The sequence below is a fragment of the Thermochaetoides thermophila genome (assembly GCF_000221225.1).
Source record: "Thermochaetoides thermophila DSM 1495 unplaced genomic scaffold scf7180000011816, whole genome shotgun sequence".
Taxonomy (NCBI): Eukaryota; Fungi; Ascomycota; class Sordariomycetes; order Sordariales; family Chaetomiaceae; genus Thermochaetoides; species Thermochaetoides thermophila.
Window position 1 is genome coordinate 3,782,316 of NW_006383032.1, and position 21,789 is coordinate 3,804,104.

Below are 21,789 nucleotides of genomic sequence, written 5' to 3' on the forward strand. Positions count from 1 at the left end.
ACTCATGGGCCCTGGATGCTGTGACTGTGAGCCGGGAGAGTCCAGTGATGCTGCGCTTGGCAGCCGTCCAGTCCAACCTGTCCCCGTGTGCTGGAACAGCCCCACCATAAAATTTCAAACATTACTATTACTACGTGCCCCGCCCCCGCCTTCCGATGCTCGCTGCTCAATGAAAAAGATGCGTCTCTCGCCAACCCTCCCAGCGAGCTTTTTGCTCCCTGCCGGCTAGCCCCGACCCAGCCAACATCGCCCCAAATCACCAAACCCATCGCAATCGCCATGCCGTACCTCACGCTCGCTGGCGATTCGTGCTTCACGGCCTCTGAGGCCCAGAAGCTCAAGGACCAGATCAACCGGGTGGCACCCATCAAGGTGTCGGTCTTGCGGGGAGAGTGGCTCTACTACGCCCACGTCGACGGTGATGTCGATGTTGCGAAGCACCAGCTCGCCCAGTTGCTGCCGCTTCCCGCCGAGAAGACGCAGCCTCTCACCCACATCGGCTATACGCGCCAGTGGTATGTCACGCCGCGCTACAACTCGCCCTGGAGCACCAAGGCCACCAGCATCGCCCACGTCTGCGGCTTCGAAAAGGAGATTCGCCGCATCGAGCGCGGCCGTGTTGTCACCATCGAGTTCGAGCAGCCCTACAATGACAAGAATGTGCCCTTCCGCGACATCATCCACGACCGCATGACAGAGTTCCTCACCACCGAGGCGCCCGATCTCGATGCCATGTTCGTTGAGGGCCAGCCTGCTCCCCTCGAGGTCGTTGACATCTTTGCCGACGGCCGCGACCCCATCCAGGTGCTCAACGAGTACAACAAAGCCCGCGGCTTGGCTCTCGACCAGTCGGAGATCGAGTACCTGGTCGAGCGGTTCCGTCAGTTGGGCCGCCCTCCCCACGACATTGAGCTCTTCATGTTCGCCCAGGTGAACTCAGAGCACTGCCGCCACAAGCAGTTCAACGCCAGCTGGACCATTGACGGCATCACCAAGCCCCGGTCGCTGTTCGAGATGATTCGGAACACCCACAAAGCCACTCCCGACTTCACTGTTTCGGCCTACAGCGACAATGCTGCCGTCATGCAGGGCGAGCAGTCCCATTTCTGGGCCCCTGACTACTCGACTGGCTCCTGGAAGCTGCACAAGGAGCTGCTCCACGTCTTGGCCAAAGTCGAGACGCACAACCATCCTACCGCCATTGCTCCGTTCCCTGGAGCTGCTACTGGCTCTGGTGGCGAGATTCGGGATGAAGGTGCTGTTGGCAAGGGCTCGATGCCCAAAGCTGGCCTTTGCGGTTTTTGGGTGTCCGATCTGCTGATCCCGGATCATCGCATGCCCTGGGAGCTTGACATTGGCCGCCCAGCCCATTTCGCCAGCAGTCTTGACATCATGCTGGAGGCTCCCATCGGCAGTGCCCGCTTCAACAATGAGTTCGGCCGTCCTTGCCTGACGGGTGTCTTCCGTACTCTCCTTACCCCTGATGATAACAAAGTCGAAGGGGAATATCGCGGCTACCACAAGCCCATCATGATTGCCGGCGGTCTGGGTATGGTTCGGGAGAAGCATGCTCTTAAGCGTCCTGAGGATGTGCTCGAGGGCGCTCACGTCATCGTTCTTGGTGGCCCTGCCATGCTCATCGGTCTTGGTGGCGGCGCTGCTTCCAGCAAGGCTTCTGCCGAAGGCGATGCCGACCTGGACTTCGACAGCGTCCAGCGCGGCAACCCCGAGATGGAACGTCGCGCTCAAATGGTCATCAACACTTGCGTTGCCCTGGGCGACCAGAACCCCATTGTCATGATCCACGATGTTGGAGCTGGTGGCCTCTCCAACGCCCTGCCCGAGCTGGTTAGGGATGCTGGCTTTGGCGGCAAGTTTGAGCTTCGCCAGGTCGAGAGTGTCGACCGCAGCATGAGCCCGCTCCAGATTTGGTGCAATGAGGCTCAGGAGCGCTATGTTCTGCTCGTCAACCGTGATGGCATGGAACGCTTCACTGCTATTTGCCGTAAGTTCTTGTCTTGTCCGATGTTTTCCCCTGCCTTGCGTTAACTGCTCCATCCAGGGCGCGAGCGCTGCGGCTTCTCTGACGTCGGCACTGTCCTTTCTAAGGACGCTGACGGTGTCTCCCGCCTGATTCTCACCGACAGGGAGTCGAAGGAGTATCCTCGCCCCATCGATGTTCCCATGGATGTGCTCTTCCCCAAGGGCCGTAAGCTAGAGCGCATCGTCGAGTCCAAGAAGCCCCAGTGGCCCGTTTTCGACCCTGTTACCAGCATGAAGGAAGCTTTCGGCAGCTCTCTCAGCGATGCTGAGCTCTTTAAGCAGGCTGTACAGCGCGTCTTCTGGATGCCCTCGGTTGGCTCCAAGTCCTTCCTCATTACCATCGGCGACCGTACTGTCGGCGGTCTCACGATTCGTGACCAGATGGTTGGCCCGTGGCAAGTGCCCGTTGCCGACGTCGCCGTTACGGCTTCTTCCTTCAACCTCACTGGCAGCAGGACTGGCGAGGCCATGGCTATGGGTGAGAAGCCGACTCTTGCCTTGATCTCCCCTGGTGCGTCGGCCAGGATGGCCGTCGCCGAGGCTCTGCTCAATCTTGGTGCTGCCGATATCAAGGGTGGCAACTACCGTGGAGACCTGCGCCGCGTCAAGCTTTCGGCCAACTGGATGGCTGCGGTCAACCATCCTGGCGAGGGTGCTGCTCTGTATGAGGCTGTTGAGGCTATTGGCATGGATATGTGCCCTAAGCTGGGTGTGAGCATCCCTGTGGGCAAGGACTCTACGTCCATGAAGTCTACCTGGAAGGATGGCGAGACCAAGAAGAGCGTCACTGCTCCTGTCTCGGTCGTTATCTCTGCCTTCACCCTAGTCGATGATGTTCGCCGTACCTGGACTCCCCAGCTCCGCCGCGTCGAGGACGTCGGCGAGACCATCCTGCTCTATGTCGACCTTGCTCAGGGTCGCAAGGCTTTGGGTGGCTCTGCTCTCGCCCAGTCTCTGGGTGCTATCGGCCATGAGGCTCCCGATGTTCGCGATATCGACCTGCTGAAGGATTACTTCGATGCTCTTGCCCAGCTGCACGAGAGCGGTATCGTCCTTGCTTACCACGACAAGTCGGATGGCGGTCTCATCACCACTATTGCTGAGATGATGTTCGCTGGTCGCTGTGGCGTCGATCTCATGCTCGATGGCATTGCCGCCTCGGGCAGCCTGAAGGACATGGTCGATGCCCTCTTCAACGAGGAACTCGGTGCTGTCTTCCAAGTTCGCGCTTCTGACGAGATCAACTTCAAGAGGTGCTTTGCCACTTGCGGTCCTCCTCCTGGTCTCATCAAGAAGTTCGGTGTTGTCCAGCCGACCTCGAAGCAGACCCTCACCATTCGCTACGGCGAGGGCAAGCCGTTCATTACGCTTGACCGCGGTGAGATGCAGCAGTGGTGGAGCAAGACCTCCTACGAGATGCAAAGGCTCCGTGACAACCCGGCCTGCGCCGATTCCGAGTATGCCGCCATCTTGGACAACGAGGACCCTGGTCTTTCGTACAACCTCACCTTCTCTCCTGCCGAGAACATCACCCCTCTTACGGCGTCCATCTCAAGCTTCTTCGGCAAGATGCCTAAGGTCGCCATCCTGCGCGAGCAGGGCGTCAACGGCTATGCTGAAATGGCATTCGCCTTCCGCGCCGCCGGCTTCGACGCTGTCGACGTGCACATGACCGACATCATCGCCGGCCGCTCGCTAGCCGACTTTGTCGGCCTCGCCGCCTGCGGAGGGTTCTCCTATGGCGATGTGCTCGGCGCCGGCCAGGGCTGGGCCAAGTCGATCCTGCTTCACGAGAAGGCACGCAAGGAGCTCGAGACCTTCTTTCAGCGCAAGGACACCTTCGCCTTAGGCGTGTGCAACGGCTGCCAGATGCTTTCTCGTCTTAAGGAGCTCATCCCTGGTGCGCACGACTTTCCCTCCTTTGAGGCCAACGCATCGTGCCAGTTTGAGGCCCGCTACAGCATGGTGAAGATCCAGGACAACCCAGCGCAGCCATCTGTCTTCTTCAACGGCATGGACGGCTCGTCTCTGCCCATCGTTGTCTCACACGGTGAGGGCCGTGCCGAGTTCGCTTCCGAAGAGGACTTCCGCACGCTCACCGAGGCCGGTGGCATCCCACTGCGCTATGTCGATAACAGGCTCAACGTCACCGAGATGTACCCCTTCAACCCCAACGGCAGCCCTGCCGGTGTTGCTGGTGTTATGAGCCGCGATGGCCGTGTGCTGGCTATGATGCCTCATCCGGAGCGTACGATTTTGGCCGATGTGACCAGCTATGCGCCACCGGAGGCTCTGGCTGAGTGGGGCGAGTTTGGCCCTTGGCTGCGGATGTTTAGGAGCGCTCGTCGCTGGGTGGGCTAGATTGATAATTGGGAGGATGTCTGATACACGGTGTTACTGGTGACGGCTTGTTTTTTATATGGTCTAGGCTATGTGATGTAAGAATCGGGAGGTAGTCTGAGCTAGGTAGAGGGAAACATGGAATGAGAATCTGTAACAATTGCCTTGATAGATTTGATGAACCCTTGACAAGGACCCGAGTCCCTTACTGTTGCACTTTTTGAGTTTGTACTTTATCACAGGGATCGGCAGCACGTTTTGATTGCCAGCACATGGGTATGATGTCTTGTGTTAACAACTGAAAAATTGACCGCCTGTCAGTCCAAACCAGAGTCTACTGGCAGCACACGAACGAGAAAGAACATCCTAATCCAAACGCCCAGTGTTCATGATTACCGCCCCCGGCCAGCACCACCCATAAAGGACCGAGCCCTGTAGACATGTTAGAATCATGTTTCGTAGTATCTCCAGCGGAACCAGAGGCACACTTACAACTCAGCAACACTGGGATCCGACATCAAAGACCCAATATCCGGCATGCCGCCACCGCTGCTAAACTGGCTGGCCAGCTCGCGCAAACGCGGGTTGTTCATGAGGTTTGACATCAGCTCGGGGTTGCTCATAAGATTCTGGGCCATCTGCGCGAACATGGGGTTGTTCATAATGGAAGCAAAGTCAGGCATACCGCCACCACCACGGCCAGCGCCACCGCCACCAAACATGCCGGCAAGATCGGCTAGGCTAGGGCCGCTGCTGCCGGCGCCATTACCGCCGCGCGTGCCGGCAGAGCTGTTAGAGCTGCCGGCCGCCTTAGCCGCCTCCTCAGCAGCCAGCTCCTCCACGCGGCGCTTGGCCGTCTCGTAGCCCTTCTTCATGGCCTCGCTGCCGCCATTGCCCTCGTACTCGATGCCCTTCTGGTAGGCCTCCATGGCGCCCTTGGCGTCGCCTAGCGCGAAGCGGGCCAGGCCCAGACGGCTCCAGGCCTTGGTGTAGTGCGGATCAATAGCGACAGCAGCTTCGGCGTCTGCCTGAGCAGATACGTGGTCGCGCGCGGCGCTGTAGGCGGCCGCACGGTTGGACAGGTAGATGGCGTTGCGGGGGTTGATGGCGATAGCCTGTGTGTAGAAGTCGATGGCGGTGGCATAGTCCTTCTGCGCCATGGCGGCGTTACCCTTGGCCTTGAGTGCCTCAGCCTGCTTCTTTTGCTCTTCGGTCAATTCGGGACCGGAGGAGGAACCAGCAGCAGCGGTGCTGGAAGCGGGGGAGGAGGCGCTGGCCTTGGCCGCTGCGGTCGCAGTCTTCAACTTCTCATAGACAGAGTAGATCTGGAATAGATTCTGAGAGCCGATCGCCTCTTTGATAGCGTCCTTGTCGTTGGGGTCGACGCCGAAAGCCTCGCCAATACAGTTGATGGCGATGTCAATGGAGTCCTTCTCCTCAGCTTGGAGCGTACCATCCGTCAGCGAGGTCGACAGGAAGTCGCAGATGGCCAGCGCGAGGCGCTGCTTGGAATTGAGGCCCTAGCAATCGTCAGGTCATATCGTTGAAACAAGGCAATATCAGGTCGCAGAGTAACTATTAATGAACAGTTCTGAAGAGAGGATGGGAAGCCTACCATTATGGAGGAGGATGGGACTAGTGCTTGAGGCTGCGTTGATCCGGTCCCAGGGACGAAGCGAAAGAGAGTGTGGTACGGCCCAAAACTATCGTCTAGGCCGCCTGTTGGAGGCTAAATATGAAGAGGCACGACAGCGTCGCAGATGATGGTGGTTCGATGCGCCAAAAAGTTGTGACTCGTCTAGCTTCCACACTCGTCGATGGCGGGGCTGGCAATGGTGCCAGGCCGTTGCTGCTGATAAGGTGGGGCACCCCATGGCAGGCCGTGGAGCCATCATGTAATAACGTTATGTGTAACGGCCGTGTAAGAGACAGTGCAATGTTAGTTACAGCTGGGGCTTTTCCATTTAGAAGGTCATTTCAATGCTGCTACCTGATCCCAGCAGAAACAGAAAGACTACAATGTTTCGCTTCTGTGAGTAGTTCAAATGATTTAGAATCAAGAGTAAAACGGTCGCTTAAGGCATCATCAATGGGATAGCAAGGCACATCGTTCGTCCCGAGATGATTATTGTGCGTCGCTGTTACTGTGCATTGTATCTTACAGTCAACGGGGAACATCCCACCCGCCTGACCAGCGTCGAAGGCCCATCAATTATCGAGTTCCCCAGGAATGCTGATGTCAACTGAGTGCGGAGCTCCTTGTCAAGTCGGATGGGCCCTGATTCATCGTCAGCCGCAAACCAACAACATCATCAGCAGTCACAACAACAAGCTGATCAATAGAATTATTAGGTGTTCTGCCAAGCGCTGTTCTACAGGTGTATCGACTTGTCTTTTGTGTTAGATTTTCCATCCCATGTTGGTGAGTATCCGATCTCAGTCTGCCGTTACCGACACATTCATACCGTCCGAGTGGTTGCTCTTTGCGCATCGCACCCGTTGACAGGTCGAGTCGCAACACTAGGATCCCGCCAACAAGCCATTTCGTGTTTGACTTAACCATCAGCGCCTCGGGCGCTTAACATCTCTTTAGCCATAATTCTCTTCACCAACCTGACTGTTAGCAACCATGGCGTCGCCAACTCCAAGCAGCAGCTGTAGCAGCAGTTCAGCGTCATCCCACTCTTCTCCGTCCAGCTTCAACATCGTCTCGACGCCCATTGCCACCAACGATCAGCACGTTTGTTTCATCTGCCTACAGAATGAAACAGACACGCCCAACGCGAGATGGGTAAACGCCTGTCCATGTACTCTCGAGGCCCATGAGGAGTGTATGTTGCGCTGGATCGCCGAGATGGAGGGTTCGAGCGACCAGCAAAAGACCGGGCATAAGTGCCCTGCCTGCAAGGCGCCCATCATCATTGAGGAGCCGTACGACCCCATTGTTGCTTTTCGCGACAAGCTATACCGAAAATACAGCCGGATATCACCATACATTCTGCTCGTTATTGTCTCTGGAGGTACTATGGCTGGTGCTGCTGCTTACGGATGGAGCGCGGCCTGCATATTCGCCGGTCACGACGCCGTTTCGCGCTGGTTTGGCACATTTTCGCGTCGTAGAATACCGTCAACCACGCTTAAGGTGGTATTCCTGTCCGCACTTGGACCTGGGTTGGTGATCACACGGTGGCTGTCCTCGCTAGGCACGGTTGTCCTCCTGCCCTTTAGTGTTTTGGTAAGCTCAAGCCAGGCATTCGGCAACCTGTCTTTCGATGCATGGCATTCCCATACTAACGAAGAGTGTTTCCTCTGTGCAGTACAGCGCCTCTTTGGTCGCTCGCGACGACCTTCCGACATGGCCGCCATCCCCCCAGTGGGCAATCGCCATGATGCCCTATGTCCAGCTCAGCTACAACTTCCTCTACTATGACCTTTTTGGCTCACTAGAGAGGCGCTTGAATAATGCCCTGCGCGGCCGGCCGCCGACTGAAGAGGCGGCCCCTCGACAAGAGCAAGCACCTGCTGCTCCGGCCGCCCAACAAAACAACGTTCAGCCCCCCGATGGCGTGTGGGGTGCTGTAGCTAATGTCGGTCGTGCTTTTCTTAATGTGTTCATGGACCTTCCAGCAGCAGGGCCCCTAGATGCCATCGATGTCGAGGCCGAGATCGAGCTCAGGATAGGAGGAGGTGATGACATCAACGACCAGGAAGGTCAAGGCAGGAATAGAGCCGGGGAAGCAGCCGGCCAAGGGAACGGCGGAAACGGCGGACGGCCAGCACAACAACAGCAGCCGGCTCAAGCACAACCTGTTCAGCAAAACCAGCAACCGCAGCAAAATCAAAACAACCAGAACCAGCAACGGAACAATAATAACAACGACGGTGAACCGTCCCTCCTAACCACCGTCATCAACGGTATCGTAACCTCCCTCCTCTTCCCAGCCATCTCCTACGGCATGGGCGAGCTGATTAGGGCCGTGGTTCCCAAGGCGTGGGTGACGCCTCCGCGCTTCCGTCGGCCGGCTACGGGTATCCTGCAGGAGCAATGGGGCCGCAGCCTTGTTGGAGGGTGTCTCTTCGTCGTGCTTAAAGATGCCTTCGCGCTGTACACTAAGTATCGACGGGTGCAGGTTAAGGCGCATCGGCGGGTAAAGAACGTAAAGAAGCCTGGGGGAGAGGGTCTGAGGGATAGGTAATGTGGGATAGAATTGAAACGACGGGCGCTGGGTTGGCACGTATCGGGTTGGTTGGGTTGGATGGCGATCTGAAGCAGGTAATGCATGCCCATAATCCAGGGGTTGGAGTATTGGACAAGGCATCATGATGGAACTGGATGGGGCATATGGGTTGTTCCAAGCATTCGGGAGCTTACCACTTCACCTGTCGTCCTTTTGAATCGGCATATATATTGCTTAATTGCCTACCCAGGCATAGCAAGTGACATTCCGCCACGGCTAGGGAAAAAAAAAGAAAAAAAGACCGCTTTCTCCAAAATCAAACAAGTTTACAATGCCATGTCCGATAATGATGCATAGATCAGCCTTTTTTTTTTAGCCGACTCCTCTGCCCGTCCCTTTCAAAGCCAAGTCCCCTTAGACCGACAGATCATCACATCAAGCTTCAAAAGGAAACGTGATGAGACCACCCCCTCCCATGTCATCCCGAAAACAACATCCTTTTTCTCCTTCCCAAGCCCTCATCCCTCATCATTACCCCTTAACCAAAAATACCGCACTCCCGCTTCCCGGCCGACTAACCACCACCGCGGCCTCCTTCTGCTGATCCGTTAGCTTTAACTTGCTATAATACTTCTCCTCCCACGCTTGCCGCACAGCAACCACCTTGTCGGCCGGCACAAGATGCACGCTGCACCCGCCCCAGCCGGCTCCTGTGAGCCGGCTGCCGTAGCTGCCTGCTTCGCGGGCGATGGCGCACAGCTCGTCGATCTCGGGACAGCTACACTCGTAGACATCGCGGCACGAGGCCTGCGTCTCGTTGAGCAAGGCACCGAGCTGACGGTTGTATTCTTCTGTGGTGGCGGAGTTGGTTGCGTCGGGGATGGGCTGTTGCCGGAGGAGGGACATGAATTTTAAGACGCGGAGAGCTTCGGAGTAGACGTGCAGTGCACGCTGGCGGAGCTTGAAGCGCTCAGCACGGACGGGGAAGCGAGAGGTGAACCGTGAGTTCAGCTCGTCGACGGAGATTTGGAGGGCTGCGGCGATCTCTTCGCGGGTGTAGCCTTCTTCTTTGACGAGGACTTTTTTGACAGTTGAGATAAGCTCGGTTAGTTGGTCCTCCATGGAGTCGGCAGTCTTGGTACCCTGGGTGGCAAAGAAAGTTGTGTGGAAGCCATGCAGGCTTATGCCCAAGGGTGAAGCGTCAGCGGGCAAAGATGTCCCAGGAGGATTGACCAACGCATTGAGATATGCTGCTGCAAGACTGCATTCGACAACGCGGAGATTGTAGTGAATTGGGCCTGTGACAAATTTGTCTGCGGTGACAAAGGACTGAGCGATAACGAAGGCAAGCTCGGGATTTGTCTTGGGGAACTGGACAGGCTCGGCCTTGAGTGTTGGGGTAAAGGACACGAAGAGAGCAGAGCCGCTCTCAGAAAAGACTGAAGCCGACTGATCCATCCTGGATTACATAGAGTCAGATCAGCATACTGATTGCATCTTCGCACTAATTTGAGTCCTTACCCTCCCGAGTTGACACCAACAGCCCGCTCGCTAACAATCGCCAACTCTGTCAATTCCTTCTTGTTGATCGCTTGTTCCCCATTGGCAACCATAACTGCCAGGGCACTTGCACTGACAAAGGCTGCACTCGAACTGAGTCCGCCACCCGCAGGAACAGTCCCATCCATGAGGATCTTCATGCTCTTGGGCCTAAAGTCATTGCCATGCTTCCTCCGCAGAAGCTCCAGGGCACCACGCAGACCTGACTTAAAATAATTGGTCCATTCGTGAACAGTAGCATCGATTTCGACGGTATCGAAGGGGATGTCAAACTCATGGGACGGGAAGCGAGCCTCTTGGACGTTCGCGATCTTGATTTTGAAAGTCCCTGGCTTGGTAGGAGTTAGGTTGGTTGATACAGCAAGGAGAGCATCGGCAGTGATGGCCATCGGCAAGACTGAGTACAGCGAGTAATCGATGTGCTCGCCAATGATGTTGACACGTCCCGGGGACCGCGCCACGAATTCGGGCACGTGTCCGTAAATGGACTCGAACTTTTCCTGGAGGGCATCCCATCGCTCCATCTGAGCCGGCAAGGCATCCGGGGTGTAGATGTCCTCCAGCGAGTGGGCGATGGGAACGGTGCCGGCCATGGTGAAGCAAGTGGTAGGATAAGGTTGGATGATGACTCTGTTCAAGCTAATGTTTCTTGGGTAAATAGACACGATGGAGTGCAGACAATGAAAATCGAGAGAGGGAAAGAGGGAACTTGTTAGACTGAGATAACAGAGGGCTGAGGGCAGGAAAGAAGTGAAAATCAAGGAAAGATGTAGTTTGAGATACTTGCAGCTCCGCCAGTCGGTTGATTCCAATTTCGAGGAGCGGAGATGGAGACGAAGGATGGGGGAGATCGGGGCAGCTTGCAAACTGCCCCGCAGTCTTTATTCTAAGTCACATAGAAAACCGGCAGTATTCCGAACAGAGAATGTACCTTAGAAGCCAGAGCTAGGCCACTGCCGACTCAAGTTGCTTGGTTTTTGAACTCGTCACATACACAAGCTGGCATCCTGTCTCATACATTCTGCAGTTCAACTCACACAACAGGCCAAGAAGCCAGTCAAACATATCGCAATGGTGCAATGGTGGGGATAATGTGCAAGATGGAGCGGGGGCGGGGTATCAATCCCATGTGGTCCACCCCAGTCCCACAAAGGGCTGAATCCATCGTGATGGTCCCCGCGGCAGCACCGGACCCCAAATAATTCCAGCAGAAACTCGATAACATTTTAACAGACTGTGCCTGCATGGGATGACTACATCACAATGGGCTCTGCCGTAGTTATTTTGTTCAGATATGTACAGGAAACCCATCATGAAACTTACAGTTCTAGTCACTCAATGGCTGAACAGCCCCTGGGGGTCTTCTATTGTGTATGCTCCTCCTTATCCCTGGACTGGAGTCATGTACAAGACCCTGAGCTTCGAGTTTCGACCGCCTGTGTTCACTTCAGTTCGTCTGCCTAAGCATTGTTGTTTCCCCACATTTCTCCCCCAAAGCCACCATGTGGATCGTGGGGTCGAACAATATCGGTCCATTCACAACGGTCAAATATGAAGTGGGTAGAGAAAATGCCGGTGTGTTGGATAATGAAGTTTTGGCAGAGGATGTCATACAGGCAACATGACCCCCGGCAATGGTCTACTGTAGCCACCTGTCTTGATTGCCTCTACCTCCTTGATTTGATGCTTCAAGGCACCTTATTTACATGTCGAGATTCAAAAGCCTTGAAGCCCATACCGTTCTCAAGACCAACTGCCACCGTAACCGTTACCTGCTGTGTTTATTTTAGGGCTTCTCACACGTCCATCGAAGAGTCTATTAACAGTGGTCACCTGACTCATTTGTTGGTTGATGACTCCCTTCATGGTATCTCGAGTGCCTTCTGCACGCTCTAAACGGGTGAAGACATTCATGAAAATCAAGTAGCCACTCATCGAACAGTTATTGCCAATATAATTCATTCACTACAGCATCCAGACCAAGGGTGAGAAGCTCGGCCTCTTCTATGACATGTCAGTTACGTCACCTCGCCACATGACACTATCGTCTCTCGCCATCCTGGAGACAAGCAGAGTTTACCAGTCAGGGTATTTAGCAATCACTCACCCCACAATTTCACCTAGTTGGTGCCACGGGAGTCGGTATTTGGTTTCTCATCTCATTTTCTTTCTTCTTCTCTGTTCCTCTTCGTCACCACTCCCCAAAAAACAAGGTAAAAAGAAAGTGAAAACCAAATAGCGTTTTGACAGCTCATATCAATCAAACGAAGCGACATAAGGCATCTCAAAAAACACAAAAACCTAATCACGCGAGTATCAATAAAGATCCGCCATGAGCGACTGTGGATGCAGCTCAACCGGCACATGTACCTGCCCTCCGGGCCAGTGCACTTGTCCCAACTGCCCGGTAAGTAAGACCTTGAAAAGGTCTTTTTGTCCAATTCACCCCCAATTTGAAGTTGGACATGGCTTCATGAACAGATACTAATTGCAGGCTGGCTGTGGTGCCCAGAAACCGAACAAATAAGCACATTATAAAATGAAGCCACGCCTACTTCCCCCCCGTGAGAAGGCTTGACAGTTTTCGGGCCACTGTCCGAGGGGATGTGATAAAGTGCACACCACAGGGCACGCTCTGGCACTGAGCAATTGCCATGTCGTTTATTGCTTTTTAACTCGTTGCTCTTTAACTCGTTGCAAACCGCTGTGTACGCATGTTAGAGTACTGCTTGCAAGCATTTGTTAGGCATTTTCCTTTGTGTGTTAGTGACTTCCTCTCCATCACTGCATATATCCTCCCTCAGTTTCCTACACCTTATGATTTCTATTGGCAGTACTAATGTCTGAAAGTAAAAACATGAAATGAAGGATATGACTTTGGTATACGAGTATCGTGGTGGTGGTATTCTGTGCATAGTTAAGGACGATAATCCCAAACACAAAGTCGGAGGCGAAAACCATACTTTTCTTGTGCGATAGCGTATAGGTACAGAAAAGACCTTGATTTGCTCATTTATTCCAGTCATTGAATGTGCTGTTCATGCACTCTGCTGAGCAATAATCCTGTTTGCCTTTCTGAGTAACATACCAGTAGCCTGGCAAATAAGCCTGCCATGGCTTTTTAAGAAGGCATGAAGATAATGAGGTATCATGACCCTCACAAGTCACCTTGGCCCTAAGATTGAGATTCACAAAGAGACTTGAAATAGTCGCATAAAGCAGCGCATTAGTCTCAAACCGCAGTAGAAATCTGATAAAAAATTCCCTGTCAACATTCAAGCAAACCCAAACCCCGCATGGTATCCTTTCCTCCACTATGTACAGCCCGGTTCGCCTTATCCGAGTTGGGATATGATATCCGAGACGACCTTGGATCAAGGCTTCCCTCCAAAATGTTAAGAGACTAGACCCTACAAGAAGTGATCTGCAACCGACTTTTTGCTGACCCAGCGATGCCTTTTGAATTTCCCCAGCTGTTGCTTCTCTGATAGCAGCAATCCCCGTTTTTATTTATTTCCCCGATTCCCCAGATATGACAAATAGAGAGCACACCAGCATTGAGAAATAAAAAGAATGTAGGCAATGGTTCCCGCGTAAGTTTTGTCAAAATTTTGAATGAGGGGTGATGACTCATTTAACCATGGAGACCACCAGTGCGTTGCCGCATCAGCTCTCTCCTCTTTTTGTCTTTCTCTGTTGTGATTGTTAGCAACTGTTATCAACAGAAAGGAAACTAGTAGAGAATACATACCACTGTCCCAAGTAATGAACTCGTGCAGGGCAGACCCAGCAGGAACCATGGGAAGGACAGGCACCTTCTTGTCGGTAACAACCTCAAGTAGAGCCGGGCCATCCGTCTCAATCAGCCACTTCAGAGCCTCACGAGTCTCTTCAGGCCTGACGAGACGCCTGTGCTGGATGCCCATGGCATCAGCCAGCTTCATGAAGTCGGGATTTTTCATATGAGTGTGCGAGTAGCGGTCTTCGTAGAAGAGGTTCTGCCACTGGGTAACCATGCCCTGCTCCTCGTTGTTCAGGACAATAACCTTGACGCCAATGTTAAACTGAGCAGCAGTGGCCAGCTCAGTCAGAGTCATGGCGAAAGAAGCATCGCCATCAATATCGATGACCAGAGCATCAGGCTTGGCTACCTTAGCACCAATGGCGGCCGGCAAGCCGTAGCCCATGGTACCAAGGCCACCCGAGGTGATCATAGTGCGCGGGTATCGCCAGCGGTAATGCTGAGCAACCCACATCTGATGCTGGCCGACACCAGTAGAGATGTAAGTGTTCTCCTTGCGATCAGCAACGAGGTCGCTCAGCTCCTCGATCAGAGCTTGGGGCTTGATCAGGCCAGCGCGCTCCGAGCGCTCGAAGTCGGACAGGGGCCACTTCTTCTTCCACTCATTGATCTTGTCGAACCACTCCTTGCGATCCTCCATCGTCTTCGGCTCAACATGGGGGAGGAGCAGCTTGAGGTTTGTCGCCACATCACCCTCAATAGCCTCGGTTGCCTGAACAACCTTGTTGATGTTTTTGGGCAGGATCTCAAAGTGGACAATGCCACCACGGCCCTCTGCGGCAGCAGCCTTGGCAGCCGGGGCGAACTTGGCAACACTGCCGGTCACACGATCATCGAAGCGACCGCCGAGGGCAATGATAAGGTCAGCCTCCTGCATAGCCATGTTGGCATAGGCAGCGCCGTGCATGCCAAGCATGTGAAGCGACTTGGGATCAAGCTCGTCGAAAGCGCCCAAACCGTGAAGAGTGGTAGTGACGGGCAGGGAAGCCTTGTCGGCAAGAGTTCTTAGCAGCTCTGTGCCGCCTTCGGAGCAGATGACACCGTGACCAGCATAAATAACGGGCTTTTTGGCGATGTTAATGAGATGGGCGACGCGGCGAATCGAGGCCTCGAGCTGCTTCCGGGTGAGCTCGAGAGCAGCGCGAGAGGCGGCGCTAGGGATGGTCGGAATGGTCGGCTCGGTGGGGATGGCGCGCCGCAGGACACCCGCAGTGATATCCTTGGGAAGATCGACAAGGACGGGGCCGGGCCTGCCGCTAGTGGCGATCTCGAAAGCCTCGTTGATCCTCCGGGGAAGCTCGGCCACGCTCTTCACCATAACATTCCACTTGGTGCAGGCACGCGAGATGCCGACGACATCGGCTTCTTGGAAGGCATCGCTGCCAATGGCGCTGGTAACGACCTGACCAGTGAAGACAACCATAGGCGTGCCATCGGCGAGGGCATCGGCCATAGGGGTGACGACGTTGGTCGCGCCAGGACCAGAAGTCACCAGCACGACCCCAGGCTTGCCAGAGGCGCGCGCATAGCCCTCTGCCATATGGCCGGCGCCCTGCTCGTGCCTGGGCAGGATGAACTCGAAGTGTGGTGAGTTGTAGATCGCATCAAACACGGGGAGAATAGCACCGCCAGGGTAGCCAACTGTTCAAGGGCAGGCGCATGGTTAGTGAGTCAACGTCTTTCGCATCCGCACAGAAGGCCAGACAGACATACAGATGTGTTTTACACCGTGCCTGAGCATCATTTCATGGAAGATCTCGCCTCCCGTCTTCCCAATGAACCTGGGATATCACGATGGTCAGTTACCTTCCCTGGTCAGGCCGCTGCGGGGCAGCGAGGGGAACATACGATTCGTCCATATTCCCCTTCTGGGGGTTAACGAGGGGCTGGACATGGCTCCGATCCCTCGAGGGAGTGGAATTGAAGGACTGGCTGGATTTCGTGCGCACCTCGCTGCTCAAATCTGTGTTAGCAGATTGCGATCCGGTCCGGGGCAGTAAGTCACTACAGACGAGGGCCCTGGGGTTAGGCAGTGGACCAGACATACGTGCTCGTTGAATTTTGGGCCGCCGACGAGGACTGATATCTCAGGTTGGAGGGGGCATTGTACCCCAGGGCCATGGGCGCGGCCCTCTTGATGGTCGTGAGTGCTCGTTGCTGGCCGGGCCGAGCTTCGGCGAGCCCCTTCAGGGCGCGCGAGGAGTTACGGAGCATGGCGAATGGAGGGGAAGCGAAGACGAACCGGGAAAGCAAGACTAGAAGGGAAGGGGAAAGAACGGGGGAAACACAGCGGATTGGAGATTGCTAACTGTGGAATTGCGCGTGGGAGGAGTGCTTCTTCATATGAAGAAGAGACTGGTGACAGGATGAAAGAGTCACAACGGATGCCGCCACAGGTCGGAGAGTCTAGAGCTACTGGAACAAATGAACCCTGACCTCAGTGGGACCCAAATCCACAGGCAAGGCGGGTATGAGTCGCTGGTCTCAAAAATTTTGGCCGTTGATTGTGGGGTAATTGGGCGACACAACAGGCGTGCACGGATCGCATGCTGGCCCTTCGTGGCGATGTCGGAAATCGCTCTTACACCCGATTGGGGCCAGCGGCTGCTGCATGCAGCGCTCTGCGCGTTCCTGGCCACCGGCAAACGTCTTGTGTTCCAGTCGCAGTCTCCAAATTTTTGAAACTTTGCTCATCGATGATTCAGAACTTGCGCCCATGGGCCGCCGGGGGGGGGGCGTTCGTAACCCTTGTTTTCCATTTTGTTTCTGCCATAGGACGTGTTTCAAGTCACAAAACAGCGACACAGCGTTGCTGGCCTGGGCCCATCTCTGCTGTGCTCAGGTCCGCAGGTGAAGTGATGTCTCCAAACAGCAAGCTGTCTGTTGACTTCATGCTGGATGTGATGTGACACAAGAACCTTGGCGGCCGAGGATGTTCGGCCGCTGCAGACCCAGGCACCCTCACTGCTACTCTGCCCACCCACCAATGACAGCCAGTCCATTTACTCCAGGAACGGTTTTTGCCATGGCCATTGGAACGAGACTTGCGCGGCACACACCCATTTTTTTGAGAGATGCTACAGGGCAGCCACAGCAAGCAGTCACCAAAGCGCAGTCAACAGCAGCAAGCAACATCAACAACATGGCTAAACAAACAGAAGCGTGGCTTTCAGTCGACCAACAGCCGGCAAGCGAGGTGTGGTAGCCTGTCGTCTCTGGATTTTTAGACAATACGGATACTACACGACCCGGATGTCGGGCACATGCGAAGATGCTACTGCAACATCGTCCTCCTGTCTCTCTCGAGGTCTCCGAATCCGGATGCGGAACCCCGCTTACTCCTTAGGTCCCTGCCGAACAAGGCAACGTGGAGTCGTACTTCTGCCCGGGTCTTGGCATCTGGCAGGCCCTCGGCCCCGCCTCATCTCCATGTGCCCGGGGCAGCAGACGACGTCCGGCCCCTCACCACCCGATGAGTTCCTCTCGGGAAGCCATCTGGATCATTTTGGATCATTGTTGCTTGTTTTTAATACTGCCTCACGCAAAAGCAAACGCCGAGGCCCACTCCGCTTTAATCTTTCTACAATCGCCACTCGGTGTGTAAGCTAAGCCGCATCTCAGGTGACATGCGATTGTCCGATTCTCGGTGCCGCTGAGTTGGAGACTTGGACCGCGATCCCGATGGCAGGGTTCCCGAGTCTCGATCGCCCATCTTGAATGCGGATCCCATCACGGTATAGCGGAGCCGTCGCATACCAGCACCCCACAGATGGGGCCAGATAAAAAAACAATCCAGTTCCGATCCATCCACGATAGTTTCGTAGACTTGCAATAAGAAGCCTCTGGGTTTCTCAAACTGACAGAAGCCCATCTCAGAACTTGAGCATCGGGTAGTTGTAGTGAGTGCAAATTAATCCTGGCTGGAATGTGTGTACAAGCAAAGCCTCCATTGAGCCTTTTATTGTCACGGAAGACCCAGGGGCCCTTTGACCAACGACGACATACACTACTTAGGTGCTTGATACATATCAATTGACCCTCTGGAGCTTTCTCGTTCAAAACTCTGTCACGTGGTCTTTCCAAAGTACTGCTCGATCATCTAACACATGCTTAAGCCCGTTGACGCCAACCATGCTAAGTGTGTATCGTGTTATTGTTCATTAACCGTCCCTGAAATACTATCGTTAGCTCAATGAGTCCCTCAAGCCTCGTCATGGACAGCAATTTGAGATATTAGCGCAGGAGAAATCAAGAATAATGTCCACAGGAGGAAAGTAGCAAGACTTATACACAAGCAAAGCCGTTGTTTCCAGATGCAGGCCCTTATAAAATAGTGGGGGCGTCAACGATATGAGCAAAGGAAAACAGGACTGCATACAGCAAAGCCAGCGTCAAATCACCATGGATATGCGCCTTGAGCTCGGTTTCTACCTCGAGGTTCAAATCCAGTCTTAGCCGAAGTGGGTTTTTGCTCCTGTCTCGCTCTCAGTATGTTTGAACCTGTGGCTGTTGCTGCGGTTGCATCATCATTTCTTGCTCTTTACGATAAGTCAGCTGGCTGTTATAGTCGCGTTGACCACTTATATTACGTTGACGCTGTTCGTGGTGAACTTGTTGGCGGGTCTGACAGGCCGGCTCCATTTGTTGATCCGCTTTCTTGGCCGACTGCAGCCGCTGATCCATCCATTTGGGCCGAGGCTTTTCGTCGTCCCTGGGTGTTGAAGGCTGCGACAGAGCTGGGCTCTCTTCTTCCTCCTCCTCGGATTCCTCCTCGCGCGCAGTTTGCACTGCCTGGTCTTCGTCGGCTTCTTCCTCGGACCTTTCATCTTCATCTGCTTCTGCCCTTCTGCTGCTACCCGGCGTGCCATCCTGATAGTTCTCGTCTAACACTCTTTGCTCCTCGTCTTTGGACACATCCTCAGAATAGTCCTCACTTTCATCTCCAGGTTCGACAGGAACCAGTGGTGGTGGTGCCGCTTTCAGGGCCTTCTTTTCCTGGTCGTTTGTAGCAGGTTCTGGTGCCTTAGCTTTGTGCTTTTGATCCTTCTCTTTCTTCCGTTGTTCCTGCTGTTGTGGAGGTTGAGGTCGAGATACAGACGGTGGAGGGTGCCTGTTTTTGATCTTTTTCTGTTTTTATATTTTTTATATTAAGAGAGATGCCCTTAATTATGATCGAAACGCATAGTGCTGTGGTTACTCACCGAAGGCATGATCCCCAATAAACTCCTACAGAGTGTTTCGAGAGTACGATTGCACTGTACTATAAGACCTTGGTAGCATGTAGGCAAAGGTGGGTTGTTTGAAGAGTTCTCATATGTCAATTCATCCCAAACCCACAAACTCTGAGGATGTACCATTAATGGTGGTATGTCAGCTGATGAACTGGCAACCAATGCGAACGCTTAGTTTGAACTTGGTGACGACATAGGCTATCGTTGCCCGTATCGGCATCCGGTGATCAGGAATATATGCAGCGTTTAATATCAATGACGTAGCTGCTGGGGACAGCAACTCAAACAACTCTGATCTGCCACACATTTTGGACTAATCTCATATCTCCCTAGAGACCCAAATCAGATCGAAGCTACAACATATATTAGACTGGGCTCACATAAGGTTCCGCAGGCAGTTGGGCAGATTGGCATTGAGGTGGAGTTACATCCAAAATGGTTCTCTGTCTCTTGCTTATTGCCGGCATTCCAACCACCATCGGAGTTTGTGAAGCATTGAGCGCGCAGAAGAAGGAAAACGCTGCAGCCAAAGCAAAGGCCAAGTTTCATCTGTCAGTTACTCTTTCACTTGGAGGGGAGGGATCAGTCGAATGCGGGGTTGTTTTAAAAGATGGATTAGTGTGTCTCATTGTGTCTGAAGCTACAGCTTGATCCGAGTGCTAACAAGTCGCAGCTCTGGATAGATCATCCCAAGTACCCAGTACCTGGACATAAATTTACGGGGTACTACTTCACTTACCCATCAGAAGAGCAACCGCTTGGGCTCGTTAGCACAATCGCAGACGACCCACCTATGCTCAACTGGATTTTTGTCGACAAGGACACAGGTTTGTTTCGTCATGGAGGGCGTAAGGACACACTTGGGGGTCACATAGTGGGTCCTTGGGACTGGTCTGAAGATGAGCAGTGGTTAACCCTTAAGGGACACGAGAGTTGTTTTGTGGCTATTCAGCTTGAAAACAAGAACTGGGCAATTGGATGCGATGGGTATGATAGGTTCACAAGTGGATTGTGTGGAAGTTCAACTGGAAACGAGCAGTCAGAGGGAGAAACAGACGTATCCATGTCACTAAGCTCTCGTCCCAAGAAATGGGTACCCATTAGGCTGCGCAGGAGGATGCAGCTAGGGATGGAGAGCCGGTATGTCAAAGAGGAGAGCTAGCCACCAAAAGGCTCCAGGCTGATGTCACGGAGAGGCAACGTCACTGGAGGATTTAGATAAAACTAGGTTCTCCGTAGCCATCATTTTGACCAATAATTTGACGTATCTGTCCCTCGACCATTGCATGACCTCATGAATCCACATTCGGCAGGTCTGGCCAGTTTTCTTGAAATTATTCCTTCTAGAACTGGGTAAGTGTTGTTAACCGGCTCTCTAAAAAAAAAAAGACAAGATCTCGAGAAACTGTACATATCTGTGAAGAGACATCAATACACCTGCCAACCTATAGGCCGTTGTATGCCGTCGTCTCTTCTGTGGCTCAATTATTGCAAAGCTTCAAGCAAAAGCAAGAGTATTATGTCTCAAATACCATCTGAAGAAAAGAAACCAAGACGAAAACCTCAAGCTCGCACCTACGAGTCGGAAGTCGATGAATCCGAAGAAGTCCCTTCGCCCATGAGAAGGAAGCAACGTCAACCAAGGGTGCAGCAGGGGGCACTGGAAACCTTAGATATACGGAACGTACAGAACACGGCTGATGGTCTTGTCAACACAACAGTGGGAGTTCTCGATGGTGTCGCCAATACCGCTCTTCAGGACCGCAGTAGCAAAGGCAGTGGCAAAAGAGACACCCTTAGGCTACGGCTTGATCTCAATCTTGATGTGGAAATCACACTCAAGGCCAAGATCCATGGAGACTTGGAACTTGCACTTTTGTAAGCAGCCGGACAATCTTTTATCTGATACGCACTGTTTTCAGCACCCCGGAAGCTGCCATTTTTGGTAGTCCCTACATGGCTGCTAGCACCCAACATAGCAGTATATCTCAGTGCATCCTTCTTTCCCTTACCTGCCTCTTTTCTACAAGACTAAATAAACATTCCAATTAGAGAGTCTTGAGCGAACATTCTCCATTTTTTTTTAGGATGCATCAACCTATTATATCCTGAGGTCCCCAAGAGAGAGGTTGTGTATTTGATAGGAACAAGATGGCTAATTGATTAGGAACTAAAGTACTTGAAATGACTCGCGCGTGCCTATTTGCGCTCCAGGATGTCCAAGTTGGAGTGGTGTTGATGACAGGAGAGTTTTGTGTTCAATTGAGTTACGAAAATCTCGATTCAACGGCGCGGTTGGGAGTTAACTGCGTCTAGATAGATAGAAATTTGGGAGTATCGTAGCGCAGAGGACACACATCTGAGCCAATTGATGAATTATTTACGACCTTACATGCACAGCCTCCTTGTGATCCGATTCTAGTCTAAATATATAGAGATCATCTTCTTCAGAGTTCCGGGTACGGTAAGGAATAGAGTGATCCGGAAATACCATGTTAAAAGACGGCAGCAGATCTGTGTTCCATCAACGACTGGCTGCGGTACGTACTCCGTCCTGTATGGACCAGTGGATCAGGATCGACGGCCAAGACGGGAGCCACAGTCTTGCTACCCCACAATGTGTACTAATCGTGAC

General features: G+C 53.4%; 6 protein-coding genes across 6 annotated transcripts; 2 read left to right on the forward strand and 4 right to left on the reverse strand.

The window, feature by feature from the left end:
• Positions 1-279: 279 nt before the first annotated feature.
• CTHT_0031290 (phosphoribosylformylglycinamidine synthase-like protein) lies at positions 280-4,404 on the forward strand (the record flags this gene model as incomplete). The annotated part of the gene is made up of 2 exons (XM_006693509.1): positions 280-2,005; positions 2,063-4,404. The coding sequence occupies 2 exons, from the start codon at positions 280-282 to the stop codon at positions 4,402-4,404; spliced, it is 4,068 nt and encodes a 1,355-aa protein (XP_006693572.1).
• A 371-nt stretch (positions 4,405-4,775) lies between these two features.
• On the reverse strand, positions 4,776-6,001 carry CTHT_0031300 (small glutamine-rich tetratricopeptide repeat-containing protein 2-like protein; the record flags this gene model as incomplete). The annotated part of the gene is made up of 3 exons (XM_006693510.1): positions 4,776-4,815; positions 4,876-5,903; positions 5,999-6,001. The coding sequence occupies 3 exons, from the start codon at positions 5,999-6,001 to the stop codon at positions 4,776-4,778; spliced, it is 1,071 nt and encodes a 356-aa protein (XP_006693573.1).
• A 1,011-nt stretch (positions 6,002-7,012) lies between these two features.
• CTHT_0031310 (uncharacterized protein) lies at positions 7,013-8,579 on the forward strand (the record flags this gene model as incomplete). The annotated part of the gene is made up of 2 exons (XM_006693511.1): positions 7,013-7,618; positions 7,701-8,579. 2 exons carry the CDS (start codon positions 7,013-7,015, stop codon positions 8,577-8,579), a joined length of 1,485 nt encoding a protein of 494 aa, XP_006693574.1.
• Positions 8,580-9,092: 513 nt separating this feature from the next.
• On the reverse strand, positions 9,093-10,714 carry CTHT_0031320 (galactokinase-like protein; the record flags this gene model as incomplete). The annotated part of the gene is made up of 2 exons (XM_006693512.1): positions 9,093-10,020; positions 10,083-10,714. 2 exons carry the CDS (start codon positions 10,712-10,714, stop codon positions 9,093-9,095), a joined length of 1,560 nt encoding a protein of 519 aa, XP_006693575.1.
• Positions 10,715-13,755: 3,041 nt separating this feature from the next.
• Positions 13,756-16,137, reverse strand: CTHT_0031330 (acetolactate synthase-like protein; the record flags this gene model as incomplete). Its single annotated transcript, XM_006693513.1, has 5 exons — positions 13,756-13,814; positions 13,873-15,564; positions 15,637-15,704; positions 15,772-15,876; positions 15,971-16,137. The coding sequence occupies 5 exons, from the start codon at positions 16,135-16,137 to the stop codon at positions 13,756-13,758; spliced, it is 2,091 nt and encodes a 696-aa protein (XP_006693576.1).
• A 2,271-nt stretch (positions 16,138-18,408) lies between these two features.
• CTHT_0031340 (uncharacterized protein) lies at positions 18,409-19,133 on the reverse strand (the record flags this gene model as incomplete). Its single annotated transcript, XM_006693514.1, has 2 exons — positions 18,409-18,990; positions 19,125-19,133. The coding sequence occupies 2 exons, from the start codon at positions 19,131-19,133 to the stop codon at positions 18,409-18,411; spliced, it is 591 nt and encodes a 196-aa protein (XP_006693577.1).
• Positions 19,134-21,789: the final 2,656 nt, after the last annotated feature.